Source organism: Thalassophryne amazonica, chromosome 8, assembly GCF_902500255.1.
Source record: "Thalassophryne amazonica chromosome 8, fThaAma1.1, whole genome shotgun sequence".
In the NCBI taxonomy this organism is placed as follows: Eukaryota; Metazoa; Chordata; class Actinopteri; order Batrachoidiformes; family Batrachoididae; genus Thalassophryne; species Thalassophryne amazonica.
In genome coordinates, this window is record NC_047110.1 from 108,919,233 (window position 1) to 108,934,904 (window position 15,672).

Genomic DNA, 15,672 nt, shown 5'->3' on the forward strand with positions numbered 1-15,672 from the left:
GTCAAAAGTTCCCGAGTGGCTCTAACTGTATTTGTACACTTCTCTTTATAGTTTGCATGAATTTAATAAATTACATAATTTAATTTTTTTTCTCCATCCCCGATCCCTTTTGTGTGTGTTTGTGTGCGCAGTCATGGTGCAGGTTACGAAAGTGACCCCAGCACACCGATGGTGTACAGCTGCAGCACGCAGTACCGCATCCACACACATGGAGTCTTCAGGGGGATACAGGTAAGACGCCGCTGCGGTCAGACCACAGCCTAGAACTAATATTATCAAAGCCGTGTTATTCAGTGAGTGTACCACCTTTCCTCCAAACCAAAGAAAGCACTTTGTTCAGACCATAATGCACCAAAATACAGGAGATAGAATGAGAGCAACAAAATCAGATATTAATAAAAAAAACCTTACATTTAAAAAAAAAATGGTACAAATTAAAAGCAAAATTAAACCATTTGAATTCAAAATTTAGAGGCACAGTCTGTCTAAAATGGACAGAGGAGGAAGTTTACTGTTGTTGTAATTTGTCGGCTGTTGTGTTGGCAGTTTGATGTTCATTGTCACACATTGCTACCTGAAGCACAACAACTCAAACTGAGGCATCTTCCTTTGTATTGATCCACCATAGAAACTGCTGAGCTCTCTGCAAATTCATCTTATATGTGAAACTCAGGGGTGTGTGTGTGTGTGTGTGTGTGTGTGTGTGTGTGTGTGTGTGTGTGTGTGTGTGTGTGTGTGTGTGTGTGTGTGTGTGTGTGTGTGTTTCTGCCTGTCCAAATGATGACTGGCCTGTTGCTAAGCAATAGTAACCGCGTTAACCGATTCATTAAAAGTCAGGGATCGGACATGAGATGTCCAAATACTTCTGAACCTTTCAAATTACATGCTCTTCCTTCCTTCCTTCTTTCCTTCCTTCCTGCCTGCCTTCCTTTCTGTCTGTAATATCCAAATACTTAGTGAGTGATTGCTTTTAATTTTAATCCACCTTTAATGTTGTTGGCTCTTGCAAATATGTGCATTGATCCTTCCTTTCTTCCTTCCTTCCTTTCTTCCCATCTGCAGTGTTCTTTTACTTAACAAACATTACCTACTAATGTTAAATGGATAAAAATAATGATGGGTAAAGATCAAAGCACACTTATACGGATTAAAGTTGCCTTTAATCTTGCATGGGTTACCTAGCAACTGTAGTGTCAGAGGCAAAGTAATAATAAATGTCTAAAAAATCTCACACCTGGGCATCACCAAAGGTGCCCTGCCTGTAAATTATAAGCAGATTACAGTGTCTTTATTATTTAAAATTTTAGATTTCACACGTTTAATTGTCTGTGATTCTTTTGGCTGCTCGTATCTTGCTCGGGGTCACAGCAGTTGATCGATTACGTTCATTTGGCACAGGTTTTACACCGAATGACCCAACTACAGATGTACAAGTGGCTGTGGACATGGATGGTCTTTGAACCCATCATTCATGTAATTAATGATTATTGATTTATGGCTTTTTGAAGGAAAGACTTTGTGCACCTCTGATCTAACACCTTGGCTTTAATTCCCCATCACACTACCTCTCTGTATCCTTGGACAAGACACCTTGGCTGAGGAAGTGACCTTTGATGGACTGGTGTTCCATTCAGTGGGAGTCGTAGACTCTCATCCGCTTCACACCAGAATCCAGGAATAAACAACTGCCCCAACAGGCCTCAGGGCCTATATCAGCCAGGCAAGGCTAGCTAGCCTTCCATTAACTGAGCCACACTAGCTTGCTAGTTTAATTACCACTAAACTATTAATCTCCTGAAGGATTTGCTTCATTCAAAAATTGTACATAGTGCAGCTTTTGACTGTTTCACCACCAGTCACAGCATTGTAACAGAAGAAAACAGATCATATCTAAGTCCGGGTCTCCCATGTGCCTTCTGGAAAACTGTAGCTGAAATTCCACATCTTCTTTCTTAAAAAAAAAAAAAAAAATCTGTGCCACTCCTCCAAGAAGTTGCCACTGCTCAGCACTGTTGTGGGTATCTTGATGGCTTCCCTCACTTGCCTCCTTCTTGCGTGATCACTCAGGTTTTTGAGAACAGACTGCTCCAGATGGATTTACCAAACGGTGCCGTACTGTCTGTATGTCTTAATGATTGATGTAAATGAAGTCCAAAACATATTAAGTGATTGGAAAAACTGAAGAATTATGATTTGTGTCAAAGCCCCTCAAAATAAATAAATGATACACATTACGGTGGTATAATGATGTCAATTTACAAAAGAAATAAAGAAATGTGTCAGTGTCCAAATACTTATGGACCTGACTGACTCCCACACCCCCCCTTTTTTTTCTTCTTCTTTATTTATTCTCTTAAAAGTAGCTCTAAAAGCCAAGAAAAACGTCTTTTTCCACAGAAGGGTCGTTGGCGTTGGAGAAACAGACACGTCGGGTTCCTCTGGCTGAAGATACAGTTTCCATGCTGAGATCAACACGTTAATAAATCATTAGATTTTAATTATCGTCTGTCAGCTGCTCTGAAGAACCAGGAGCAGAGATTCTCCAGGCCCGCTCTGAGTGCTGGACCTTTTCCTTCTTTCGGGGCCTGTTTCATCATTCACTCGGGTCCTTTCCTTTCTTTGTCCCTTTTTTGCCGTCTGTGGGTTCCAGTGGATTCCACACAAGAACACGTGAACAGTCTGACTCCGTGCAAAAAAAAAACAAAAAAAAACACTCACACACCCAACAATCGCTCATTCCCGTCGCTTTTCAAGTGTAATATAAGAGCACCTCCACGGTGTGAGGAGCAGCACAGTCTTTTGTTCCATGTTTTTTTTTTTTGTTTTATTCCGGGGATCAGAATAATTCTCAGATGGAGGAAACAGATTTCAAACTTACAGAATTACGAGGTTCTGACCAGAAAGAATCATTGCTGCACCTGTAGAAACCTCAGTGTGCCATCGGAAAGACAGACGTCGGTTTGGTTTATCTTTAATCTGCTTCAAGATTTTAATCTCGAAGACTCAAATGGAATCTTACAGGTCCTATAAAAAACAAAATAAAATAAAATAAAATCCCCCAGTGTGCATTTACAGCTTTAAAGTTTTAGGACACCAAATTTAGTAGAACTAAATAAATAAATTACAATAAAAATATGTAATCCCCCAAGTGAAAACACATTTATACAACAATTATTTAAATCAAATTAAAATGTTAAACATAAGTAATCACCCCTTTTAATAATTAAAAAAGATCATTTCTGTCACTTATTTGGTCCCGGTCACTGTGGCAGTAGACCAAGCAGCTCATCCCACATTTCCCTATCCTCAGCCAAGTCCTCTAACACTTCCTGAGGAATCCCGAGGCGTTGTCCCCGCTGTCCCGAACCCTGGGCTGAACCCCGCTGTCTCCATGCCTGGAAGACCTCCCTAGGGACACGACCAGGGGGCATCATCGCCTGAACCACCTCAGCTGGATCCTTTTGATATGAAGAAGCACCGGTTCTACACTACTCTACTTAGGATAGTCGAGCTTCCCACCCGGTCCAGGAGTGTAAGTCCAGATACCCAACAGAGGAATCTCATTTCCGCTGCTTGTATCTGTGACCTTTTTCTTACAGTCATTACCCAAAGTTCATCACCATAGGTGAGGATAGGAGCGGGAATCAACTGGTAAATCTGGAGTGTCATCTTCTGGCTCAGCTCCTTCTTGACCATGACGGTCCAGTACAGCGCCTGGAGGACCTCAGAAGCTGCCCAAATCAGTCTATCAAACTCACACTCTATCTTACCCACAATTCTGAACAAGTCCCTGAGACTCTTAAACTCCTCTAACCTGTACACCCTCTGGTCCCTGACTGCACCTTGAAATCTCGTCCATGAACATCACCAACAGGATTGTTGAGAAGCGGCAGCCCTGGTGGAGTACAACACCCACTGGGAACAGGACTGATGGACCACGAGACATTCCCAAGACAATGAAACTCACTTAGCAGACCTTGAACTGCCTCAGTGAAGACTGTAGAGATTTTTTATTATTATTATTTGTTGTGTAAAGAGTTTGCCACACATGTAGGAAACAGGGTGAGTATTTGTTTTTTATTATTTGCTCTGCATCTTCACCTCACAAGTCATCGGTTTTAAACCCATTTATGGGTATTGAATTGAGGTTATTTTGCAGTTATGCCTTTCAGATCCAGACGTCAAAACCATTTTTGTTTTAGGTGAAATCTGTCACATGATTTAATGTCATGATTATGAGCCAGAAAACAACGTGATTGGTTTATTTACTCTACAAATGATCCAAGACATCAAATCTGTAGATTCGTGTTATGTTTGAGTTAGTGTTGTGTTTTATGAGGGGCTTAACCTCAAATTCCCACTGAATCAGTTATATACATGTGTGTTCACTTTAACATCGTGATGTCTCTGAGCCAGATTGTCTGGTTTCTAAGTCATTTTATGGGGAATGGTTCAACTATGCATTTTTGAAAAGTCCATGTAATAGCCAATAGGAAAACAGGTGATTCCATTTTCTTGGACACCACCATGGCAGCCATCTTGGATTTATAAAAATGGCACCTTCAAAATGGGAGTTTTTCAATATCTCGGCCTATAAATGACCTAGGATTGATTCGGGTGGCTAAATACCAGTGGCAGCTGCTGATCTGTCACAGAGGGGAAGCTCATTGTTGGCTTACATCATAAAATTTGTCAGTTTATTTATATATAAATTCAAATATGTAAAATGGTCAGAACAGTCCCTAGTTGCACACGCATTTCACAATTTATATCTCTATTACATACAGTATTTTATGATGGTACAATTACCAAGTTGTTAGTGCGCTTGGTTTCAGTGAGGAAGGTTCCCGGTTCAAACCCCACCCCTGCCACATTTCCCGATGTAATGTGAAGTTGTGTCAGGAAGGGCATCGGACATAAAACTTGTGCCAAAATCAACATGCAGGTCCACCTAGGATCTGCTGTGGCGACCTCGAGTGAAAACAAGGGAGCAGCCGAAGGAACTTACTGTTACAAGAATATTATTGTTTTTAAACAAAAATATTGTCAAAAATTTCAAGAAGCACATAGAACTTTTATTATTAAACATATATAACAGTCTGACTGTTTCATGATATTGTTCCATGCAAATGTTATTTTAACGATTGGCCAGCAGATGTCGCCATATCTAATTGTATCAAAAGGTTCAAAACACTGAACCACTGCTTCATATTGATTCAGTGGTTCAAAACGCTTTGGTTTGTCCGTCACTAATTTTCATGAAAAAAAAAAATACATCAGCAACCACTAATTATTACTACATATGCCCGAATAGACTTATAATTATGAATACTTTGAAGTTGTGTTGCGAACCGGGACGTTATTTAACATGCGATGACTTTTAAACACTGACTGAAGAACGAAGCAGAGAGTAACACCGAGATTAACGTAACGTAACGTCTCACATAACAATTTATAGCTGACTGATTTATAGCGCACGCAAAACACTTTGGCATAAATTTAAAAATGCAGAAATATGCAGAAATGTGCAAACTAATTATCACATTCCTAAAGCTGTCAACCAAAACGGAATTCAGCCTTTCGACTGATCATCCAATCATTGTGCAGAACTCAAGCGTCCAGGCCCGCCCACAGCTCCATTCACCCCCAGAGATGCTCAGCGTCCGGGGGCAGGACAAAATTGTGGCTTTATCCAATGAAAGAAAACTATTCCAGGCAGTTCCATTGAAGTGAATGGATGCTCGGCTTCTGCAGGAAAATGCACTGATCACAGACTGAATGAGAAAAAGATTGAAGTTAACAAAATAGAATCAATCGATTTTTGACAAGTAGCTGATTCTGAACAAACTCGTCTTCAAGATGAACATGTTCTAACGCATTTGTATCCAATGAATTGATAACAAACTACATATTTGACCATTTCATTTTTGACATTTTAGGGGAAGCTGAGCTTCTCTTGCACTCTTAGAGAAACCGCCTCTGGTACATACACATTTTCAGCACCAAAGAATCCAGTGGTGCTCATTACCAAACAAACAAAAAAACATACATACAAGATCACATTAACGTGTGGATGACTGCATATGTATATTTTTGTAATTAGCACCATTGGATTATTTACCCTAGAAAATATGTATTTAGCAAGTGGAATCAAGATTCAAAGCCATCTTGAAGACGATACTGAAAAAACTCAGTTTTTAAGCTGCTGTTTTTACAAATCCACGATGGCCACCACGGTGGCTTCCAGGAAAATGAAATCAACCATTTTTATTGTCTGTTGTGTGCAAAGTATATAATAGTAAATCTTCACAAAATTCTATCAAAAACGAGTACCTGAACACACTGACCTGATGATGCATCACATGCACATATTTACAAGACAAGCTTAACGTGTCGGTTATACAAACGACATAATCCTAGTTTGTTTATTGATCTTGAGTGGATTTTTGATTTTGATTTTTTCCTACACAGACGCGTGTGTGGTAATTTTGCTATTTGGGTTTAAATGTTGGTGTTTCCATGCAGGATGTGCGGCGGGTACCCAGCATCGCTCCAGCAATAGTGCGTTCAGAGAACAGTGAGAAGCGTCCGTTCATGTGTCCATACCCAGGATGCAACAAACGCTACTTCAAGCTGTCTCATCTGCAGACGCACAGTCGCAAACATACAGGTGAAACCAGCAGGCATCTGTATTCTGCTTACAACTACAAATAACTACTAGTGTGATTAAAAAAAACAACACAACTCTTGGCTGAGCATCACTCTCCAGAAATAGCGACTCCCCCCCCCCCCCCCCCCCCCCCCACCCTCCAGAGGTTAAATGACACCAACGTTTTTTTGTACTTCCTTCCAATGGTGTCCCAAGTCCATGTACCAAATTTGGTTGTGATACAGCAAAGTGATGCTGGAATATGACCTCGATTCCTGTTTGGTGGCTTCACCACCTACTTCAATTAGCTGTGACAGAAGAATGCTTTGAAAGATCAAACAGTCCTACAGGTAGAACGCTGAGGTTTGGTGTGAAGATGAAGTGTACCAATTTCCATTAAGATTGGAGAAACGTTGTCGCCTGTGAAATTCCATAAAATCCAATATAGTCTATTTCGCAACTTCCCACAGGTCAGGTCAGCAATTTGAGTGAAAAAGCTGAGAGCTTCTTTCATTGCACAGGATTTAAGGTGTTGAAAGTGCTTCTTAAGTAGGACTGATGGAGTGATGGGGAACTTCCCACTAGTTCTAGGGTCCACTAGTCCACAGGTCCACTAGTCCTAGTATTAAGGAGAGCATGTTGAAGTTGTTTTTACATTTATGGTAGGCTATATGTTGCACTAAAGTAGGTTAAGTAATGTTACAAAAGTGTGATGATTAAAAAAACATTTAATTATGGTGAATTACCATTATTTGTTGATTATCAATTCAACAAATTTACAGACAACAGGACAATTAAAGGTGATTAATGGTGAACATCAACAGAATCAAATGCTTTATTTTTGTAAATTGAACCAAACTGGATCTGGATGTTTGCGATTTGAAGGCATTACATTTTTTGTGAACGTTAAAATCAGTTCAGGGTTGTAATGTACACCATCAAATAATATAAAGAGGTTAGGATCAGTGGACCTTAGGACCAGTGGACCCTAGGACCAGTAGATCCTAGAACCAGTAGACCCTAGAACCAGTGGACCATAGGACCAGTAGATCCTAGTACCAGTGGACCCTAGGATCAGTGGGCCCTAGAACCAGTGGACCTTAGGGCCAGTGGACCCTAGGACCAGTAGACCCTAGAACCAGTGGACTGTAGGACCAGTGGACCGTAGGACCAGTACATCCTAGTACCAGGGGACCTTAGGATTAGTGGATCCTAGGACCAATGGACCCTAGGACCAGTGGATCTTAAGACCAGTGTACCCTAGGACCAGTGTATCCCAAGACTATTGGACTATTGGAATGATGGATTCTGCTGAACCTGAAAATTCCAGTTTACAGCCAATGTGGAAGAGCTAGCAGAACTAGCCAGTTTAGCTCCTGTTAAAAAAGCTAATCAGATGGACAAAAGATTTCAGGGGAATATCTGCCACACTCCATATAGTGGTCAACACCCCATATATTACTGAATTTTTTGTAATCTTCCATGACAACAGACTTGGAGACAACATATGTCTTGTTGTTGGCTTGCCTCTACTGGTGGTTGGCTCTCACTGCGGTATTGTATCACTTCCTGTTCCGGAGCACAGCGGTGTTTTTCTGTATCTGTTAGCTGTTTAATCTGCGCAGTTAGATTGATCTAGTTATCTAGATTACGATTTGTTTCCCAGTGTAATCTTTACGTGCCTTAACTAAAGCACTCCTTCTGCTGAATCACCTCTAAATTATTTACACATTATTCACTTTGCGTGTTTTTAGGAATCCGCTAGCTTAGCGTAGCTACTAGCTCTTAGCCGATTTAGCATGGCGGCTTCTCCTGTCTCTCCCGTACTTTTCTGCTCTGGGTGTGAAATGTTTAGTTATTCCTCGGCCTCCTTTAGCAGTAATGGTACTTGTAATAAGTGTAGCTTATTCGTAGCTTTGGAGGCCAGGCTGGGCGAATTGGAGACTCGGCTCCGCACCGTGGAAAATTCTACAGCTAGCCAGGCCCCTGTAGTCGGTGCGGACCAAGGTAGCTTAGCCGCCGTTAGTTCCCCCCTGGCAGATCCCGAGCAGCCGGGAAAGCAGGCTGACTGGGTGACTGTGAGGAGGAAGCGTAGCCCTAAACAGAAGCCCCGTGTACACCGCCAACCCGTTCACATTTCTAACCGTTTTTCCCCACTCGACGACACACCCGCCGAGGATCAAACTCTGGTTATTGGCGACTCTGTTTTGAGAAATGTGAAGTTAGCGACACCAGCAACCATAGTCAATTGTCTTCCGGGGGCCAGAGCAGGCGACATTGAAGGAAATTTGAAACTGCTGGTTAAGGCTAAGCGTAAATTTGGTAAGATTGTAATTCACGTCGGCAGTAATGACACCCGGTTACGCCAATCGGAGGTCACTAAAATTAACATTAAATCGGTGTGTAACTTTGCAAAAACAATGTCGGACTCTGTAGTTTTCTCTGGGCCCCTCCCCAATCAGACCGGGAGTGACATGTTTAGCCGCATGTTCTCCTTGAATTGCTGGCTGTCTGAGTGGTGTCCAAAAAATGAGGTGGGCTTCATAGATAATTGGCAAAGCTTCTGGGGAAAACCTGGTCTTGTTAGGAGAGACGGCATCCATCCCACTTTGGATGGAGCAGCTCTCATTTCTAGAAATCTGGCTAATTTTCTTAAATCCTCCAAACCGTGACTATCCAGGGTTGGGACCAGGAAGCAGAGTTGTAGTCTTACACACCTCTCTGCAGCTTCACTCCCCCTGCCATCCCCTCATTACCCCATCCCCGTAGAGACGGTGCCTGCTCCCAGACTACCAATAACCAGCAAAAATCTATTTAAGCATAAAAATTCAAAAAGAAAAAATAATATAGCACCTTCAACTGCACCACAGACTAAAACAGTTAAATGTGGTCTATTAAACATTAGGTCTCTCTCTTCTAAGTCCCTGTTGGTAAATGATATAATAATTGATCAACATATTGATTTATTCTGCCTAACAGAAACCTGGTTACAGCAGGATGAATATGTTAGTTTAAATGAGTCAACACCCCCGAGTCACACTAACTGTCAGAATGCTCGTAGCACGGGCCGGGGCGGAGGATTAGCAGCAATCTTCCATTCCAGCTTATTAATTAATCAAAAACCCAGACAGAGCTTTAATTCATTTGAAAGCTTGTCTCTTAGTCTTGTCCATCCAAATTGGAAGTCCCAAAAACCAGTTTTATTTGTTATTATCTATCGTCCACCTGGTCGTTACTGTGAGTTTCTCTGTGAATTTTCAGACCTTTTGTCTGACTTAGTGCTTAGCTCAGATAAGATAATTATAGTGGGCGATTTTAACATCCACACAGATGCTGAGAATGACAGCCTCAACACTGCATTTAATCTATTATTAGACTCTATTGGCTTTGCTCAAAAAGTAAATGAGTCCACCCACCACTTTAATCATATCTTAGATCTTGTTCTGACTTATGGTATGGAAATAGAAGACTTAACAGTATTCCCTGAAAACTCCCTTCTGTCTGATCATTTTTTAATAACATTTACATTTACTCTGATGGACTACCCAGCAGTAGGGAATAAGTTTCATTACACTAGAAGTCTTTCAGAAAGCGCTGTAACTAGGTTTAAGGATATGATTCCTTCTTTATGTTCTCTAATGCCATATAACAACACAGTGCAGAATAGCTACCTAAACTCTGTAAGGGAGATAGAGTATCTCGTCAATAGTTTTACATCCTCATTGAAGACAGCTTTGGATGCTGTAGCTCCTCTGAAAAAGAGAGCTTTAAATCAGAAGTGTCTGACTCCGTGGTATAACTCTCAAACTCGTAGCTTAAAGCAGATAACCCGTAAGTTGGAGAGGAAATGGCGTCTCACTAATTTAGAAGATCTTCACTTAGCCTGGAAAAAGAGTCTGTTGCTCTATAAAAAAGCCCTCCGTAAAGCTAGGACATCTTTCTACTCATCACTAATTGAAGAAAATAAGAACAACCCCAGGTTTCTTTTCAGCACTGTAGCCAGGCTGACAAAGAGTCAGAGCTCTATTGAGCTGAGTATTCCATTAACTTTAACTAGTAATGAGTTCATGACTTTCTTTGCTAACAAAATTTTAACTATTAGAGAAAAAATTACTCATAACCATCCCAAAGACGTATCGTTATCTTTGGCTGCTTTCAGTGATGCCTGGTATTTGGTTAGACTCTTTCTCTCCGATTGTTCTGTCTGAGTTATTTTCATTAGTTACTTCATCCAAACCATCAACATGTTTATTAGACCCCATTCCTACCAGGCTGCTCAAGGAAGCCCTACCATTATTTAATGCTTCGATCTTAAATATGATCAATCTATCTTTGTTAGTTGGCTATGTACCACAGGCTTTTAAGGTGGCAGTAATGAAACCATTACTTAAAAAGCCATCACTTGACCCAGCTATCTTAGCTAATTATAGGCCAATCTCCAACCTTCCTTTTCTCTCAAAAATTCTTGAAAGGGTAGTTGTAAAACAGCTAACTGATCATCTGCAGAGGAATGGTCTATTTGAAGAGTTTCAGTCAGGTTTTAGAATTCATCATAGTACAGAAACAGCATTAGTGAAGGTTACAAATGATCTTCTTATGGCCTCGGACAGTGGACTCATCTCTGTGCTTGTTCTGTTAGACCTCAGTGCTGCTTTTGATACTGTTGACCATAAAATTTTATTACAGAGATTAGAGCATGCCATAGGTATTAAAGGCACTGCGCTGCGGTGGTTTGAATCATATTTGTCTAATAGATTACAATTTGTTCATGTAAATGGGGAATCTTCTTCACAGACTAAAGTTAATTATGGAGTTCCACAAGGTTCTGTGCTAGGACCAATTTTATTCACTTTATATATGCTTCCCTTAGGCAGTATTATTAGACGGTATTGCTTAAATTTTCATTGTTACGCAGATGATACCCAGCTTTATCTATCCATGAAGCCAGAGGACACACACCAATTAGCTAAACTGCAGGATTGTCTTACAGACATAAAGACATGGATGACCTCTAATTTCCTGCTTTTAAACTCAGATAAAACTGAAGTTATTGTACTTGGCCCCACAAATCTTAGAAACATGGTGTCTAACCAGATCCTTACTCTGGATGGCATTACCCTGACCTCTAGTAATACTGTGAGAAATCTTGGAGTCATTTTTGATCAGGATATGTCATTCAAAGCGCATATTAAACAAATATGTAGGACTGCTTTTTTGCATTTACGCAATATCTCTAAAATCAGAAAGGTCTTGTCTCAGAGTGATGCTGAAAAACTAATTCATGCATTTATTTCCTCTAGGCTGGACTATTGTAATTCATTATTATCAGGTTGTCCTAAAAGTTCCCTAAAAAGCCTTCAGTTAATTCAAAATGCTGCAGCTAGAGTGCTGACAGGGGACTAGAAGGAGAGAGCATATCTCACCCATATTGGCCTCTCTTCATTGGCTTCCTGTTAATTCTAGAATAGAATTTAAAATTCTTCTTCTTACTTATAAGGTTTTGAATAATCAGGTCCCATCTTATCTTAGGGACCTCGTAGTACCATATCACCCCAATAGAGCGCTTCGCTCTCAGACTGCAGGCTTACTTGTAGTTCCTAGGGTTTGTAAGAGTAGAATGGGAGGCAGAGCCTTCAGCTTTCAGGCTCCTCTCCTGTGGAACCAGCTCCCAATTCAGATCAGGGAGACAGACACCCTCTCTACTTTTAAGATTAGGCTTAAAACTTTCCTTTTTGCTAAAGCTTATAGTTAGGGCTGGATCAGGTGACCCTGAACCATCCCTTAGTTATGCTGCTATAGACTTAGACTGCTGGGGGGTTCCCATGATGCACTGTTTCTTTCTCTTTTTGCTCTGTATGCACCACTCTGCATTTAATCATTAGTGATCGATCTCTGCTCCCCTCCACAGCATGTCTTTTTCCTGGTTCTCTCCCTCAGCCCCAACCAGTCCCAGCCGAAGACTGCCCCTCCCTGAGCCTGGTTCTGCTGGAGGTTTCTTCCTGTTAAAAGGGAGTTTTTCCTTCCCACTGTAGCCAAGTGCTTGCTCACAGGGGGTCGTTTTGACCGTTGGGGTTTTACATCATTATTGTATGGCCTTGCCTTACAATATAAAGCACCTTGGGGCAACTGTTTGTTGTGATTTGGCGCTATATAAAAAAAAAAATTGATTGAATTGATATGTGAATGTAACGATAAACAAACACTAAAAATAATTACAAAATAAAGCTCATTAGCCTGGCGCTGCTGAGCGAAAACCATTATTGCTACTGGAAGTGTGTTGAGCTGCTAAATAAAAAAAAAAAACGATGTTGATGATGCAATGCATTCTGGGTTGATTTTTCCTAATTTGCAGTAGGGGGAATTATGGGATGCTGGAAAAGCTTCTATAGTGACAGTGGATGTCATTGTCTTTAAACTTGGCTTGATGCAAGGAATCCAGTGGTGGCTGGTTTTTGAAAACAGGGTATTGACTTAGAGCTGTTTACATAAATACACCTCCAAATCTGACCTACTGGTGGCGCTAGAACACTGGAGGCATGAAACTTGGTGAAAAGAATGACAGAACTCTCACAAAATTCCCACTTTTTTACAACACGGTTCTAGTGCTGATAAGACACCTGACGGACAAACGCGCATACGCTCTGTGCTCGTGTTTCCCGGTTGGTGCGAATCGATCGCCGTCTCTAATCAGCGATAAAACCACGAAGGTTTTATTAAAGTACATTTCTGTCTGGTTGTCTCTGCACAGGTGAGAAACCATACCAGTGTGAGTTCACCGACTGTGGGCGGGGCTTTTCTCGCTCTGATCAACTCAAGCGACACCAGCGGAGGCACACAGGTTTGATTCCCCCCAACCATCAAATCTGCTTCTCCATTTTCTCCTTTTCAGTGCTCGTGTTTGTCTCTCTCCTCGCCCATGTCTGCTATCTGCATGATTTTGAGGGCAGTGCGTTCTTTTGAAGGACACAGTTTGTTTTTTTGTGCAGAGCGTTGCCGTGCACTGAACGCCCCTTAGAGGAGGCTTGACTAATCTTTGGACTGGCTGCTTGCAGGCCTTTGCTCTACTGTATTTTTCTATCTCCCTGTGTGTGTGTGTGTGTGTGTGTGTGTGTGTGTGTGTGTGTGTGTGTGTGTGTGTGTGTGTGTGTGTGTGTGTGTGTGCATGCGAACTGTACTTGTGTTTAGGAGTTAAACCGTTCCAATGCGAGACGTGTCAGAGAAAGTTCTCTCGGTCTGACCACCTTAAGACACACACCCGGACTCATACAGGTAAAACAAGTGCGTAAACTTTTTATTTTTTCTCATCTTCTTCATCATATAACTTTTACATATAATATTATTTTTAATAGATTAACATATTTTACAAATATATCTACACTAACCCTGTTGCCGTAATGCTCTAATCATTCCTCTTCCTTCTCCACGACGTCTTTTCTGTCACTTTCTCTCCACCAGGTGAGAAACCGTTTAACTGCCGGTGGCCCAACTGTCAGAAGAAGTTTGCCCGGAGCGACGAGTTGGTGCGACACCACAACATGCACCAGAGGAACCTCAGCAAGCTGCAGCTGGCCATCTAAGTCTGAGCCGCCGAAACCCGGGTCACTTTTACTGAGTGTAAATATCACCGTCATGTCTGCTTCGATTTGTCGGATCGTTCCAGACTGGAACAAAATCCTCCGCTGTGCAAAAACATTATCAGCGCCACAAACATTATGGAAATGTGCTTCCAACCAAATATTCTAGAGTTTTAAAGCTTTTTTTTTTTTTTTAAAGGAAGAACAGGCACAACAATAATTTGAATAAGGAATTAGCACAGTATGGACCTTATGTGGGGTTAATAAAGAGTGCAAAGGGGTTGTATTTCGTCAATCAATAAAGCTGCAGTGTGTGGGATGCAGACTGCTTAATTAGTTTCCCTTCAGGTTTTTATTTCTTTGCTGACAGGGATTCGTGCCCCCTACCCTTTGCTGGTAATAATCGACATGTATGAGCCTCCATTGAATAAAAGCGAAGGTTCTCAAAGGTATTAGCCCGCGCTAGCAACCAGGAGACAGCATGTCGGGGAGGAACGACTGATTCCTCTTCTTTTTACTTCAGTCTTCTAGCCGTGCTGCAAAATGCAAAAGGTGGAGTCATTTTGTTCCTTTTGGGCTTCTGTATCAGCATGGACGTGCAACATGGTGGCCTCCATGAGGGGGCTCCAATCCCAGGTAGGTATGAAGGGCTTATTCTAAGTTCATGAAAACACATCGATTCGTTATTGCAGATACATTATATTATATACAGATGGTGGGCAGCACCGTGGATTAGTGTTTAGCACTGTTGCCTCACAGCGAGAAGGTCATGGGTTCGATTCCCACCTGTGGCTTTTCTGTGTGGAGTTTGCATGTTCTCTCCGTGTTTGTGTGGGTTCCCTCCGGGTGCTCCGGCTTCCTCCCACATCCAAAGACATGCAGGTTCGGTGGACTGGAAACCTTAAATTGTGGCCCTGCGACAGACTGGCGTCCTGTCCAGGGTGTACCCCGCCTCACACCCTATGATTGCTGGGATAGGGTCCAACCTCCCGCGACCTGATCTTGGATAAGCAGTTGAAGATGAGGGAATGTATACAGATGGTTATGCTAGATTCATTTCCATTCCAATAAACTCCTCTAAATCCTACACACTGTAGCTGTAATATGAATTAATAACTCAGTTTGTCATTGAAGAGCCCGGTGCACCGGAACCTGAACTCAAATGAGGGGTTTTCCAGTGAGGAAACAGATCTGTGCACAAAACATAAAAGCATGTGAATGATTCAATTACAGAAGAAGCCACCAAAGACCCCTGTGGTGAAGCATTGAAGCAATAAAGGAAAGTTTGAGTTTCTTATGTAATTCATAATTTTTTGTTTTCTGTTCAGTTTCATTGTACAGTCCCACTTCAGCAAAGTTGGAATAGTGTGGAAAATGCTCATTTTTAAAAACAAACACTTTGTCACTTTACCACTTTTTAAAGTAGCTGTTCCTTCTCACAATTAAGAT

The 15,672-nt window shown here is 41.5% G+C and overlaps 1 protein-coding gene across 4 annotated transcripts in view; it reads left to right on the forward strand.

Moving 5' to 3' along the window:
• The window catches only part of wt1a (WT1 transcription factor a), a 60,470-nt gene extending 46,086 nt beyond the window's left edge, over positions 1-14,384 (forward strand). For 2 of the 4 annotated variants that reach the window (XM_034177223.1, XM_034177221.1), the window contains 5 exons: positions 132-231; positions 6,526-6,670; positions 13,398-13,487; positions 13,835-13,927; positions 14,105-14,384. In XM_034177223.1, coding sequence (XP_034033114.1) covers positions 132-231; positions 6,526-6,670; positions 13,398-13,487; positions 13,835-13,927; positions 14,105-14,226 — 550 coding nt within the window. In that variant the 3' untranslated portion in view covers positions 14,227-14,384. The remainder of the gene's footprint in view (positions 1-131; positions 232-6,525; positions 6,671-13,397; positions 13,488-13,834; positions 13,928-14,104) is intronic. The other 2 variants (XM_034177224.1, XM_034177222.1) reach the window with 1 other exon arrangement.
• The last annotated feature ends 1,288 nt before the right edge of the window (positions 14,385-15,672 follow it).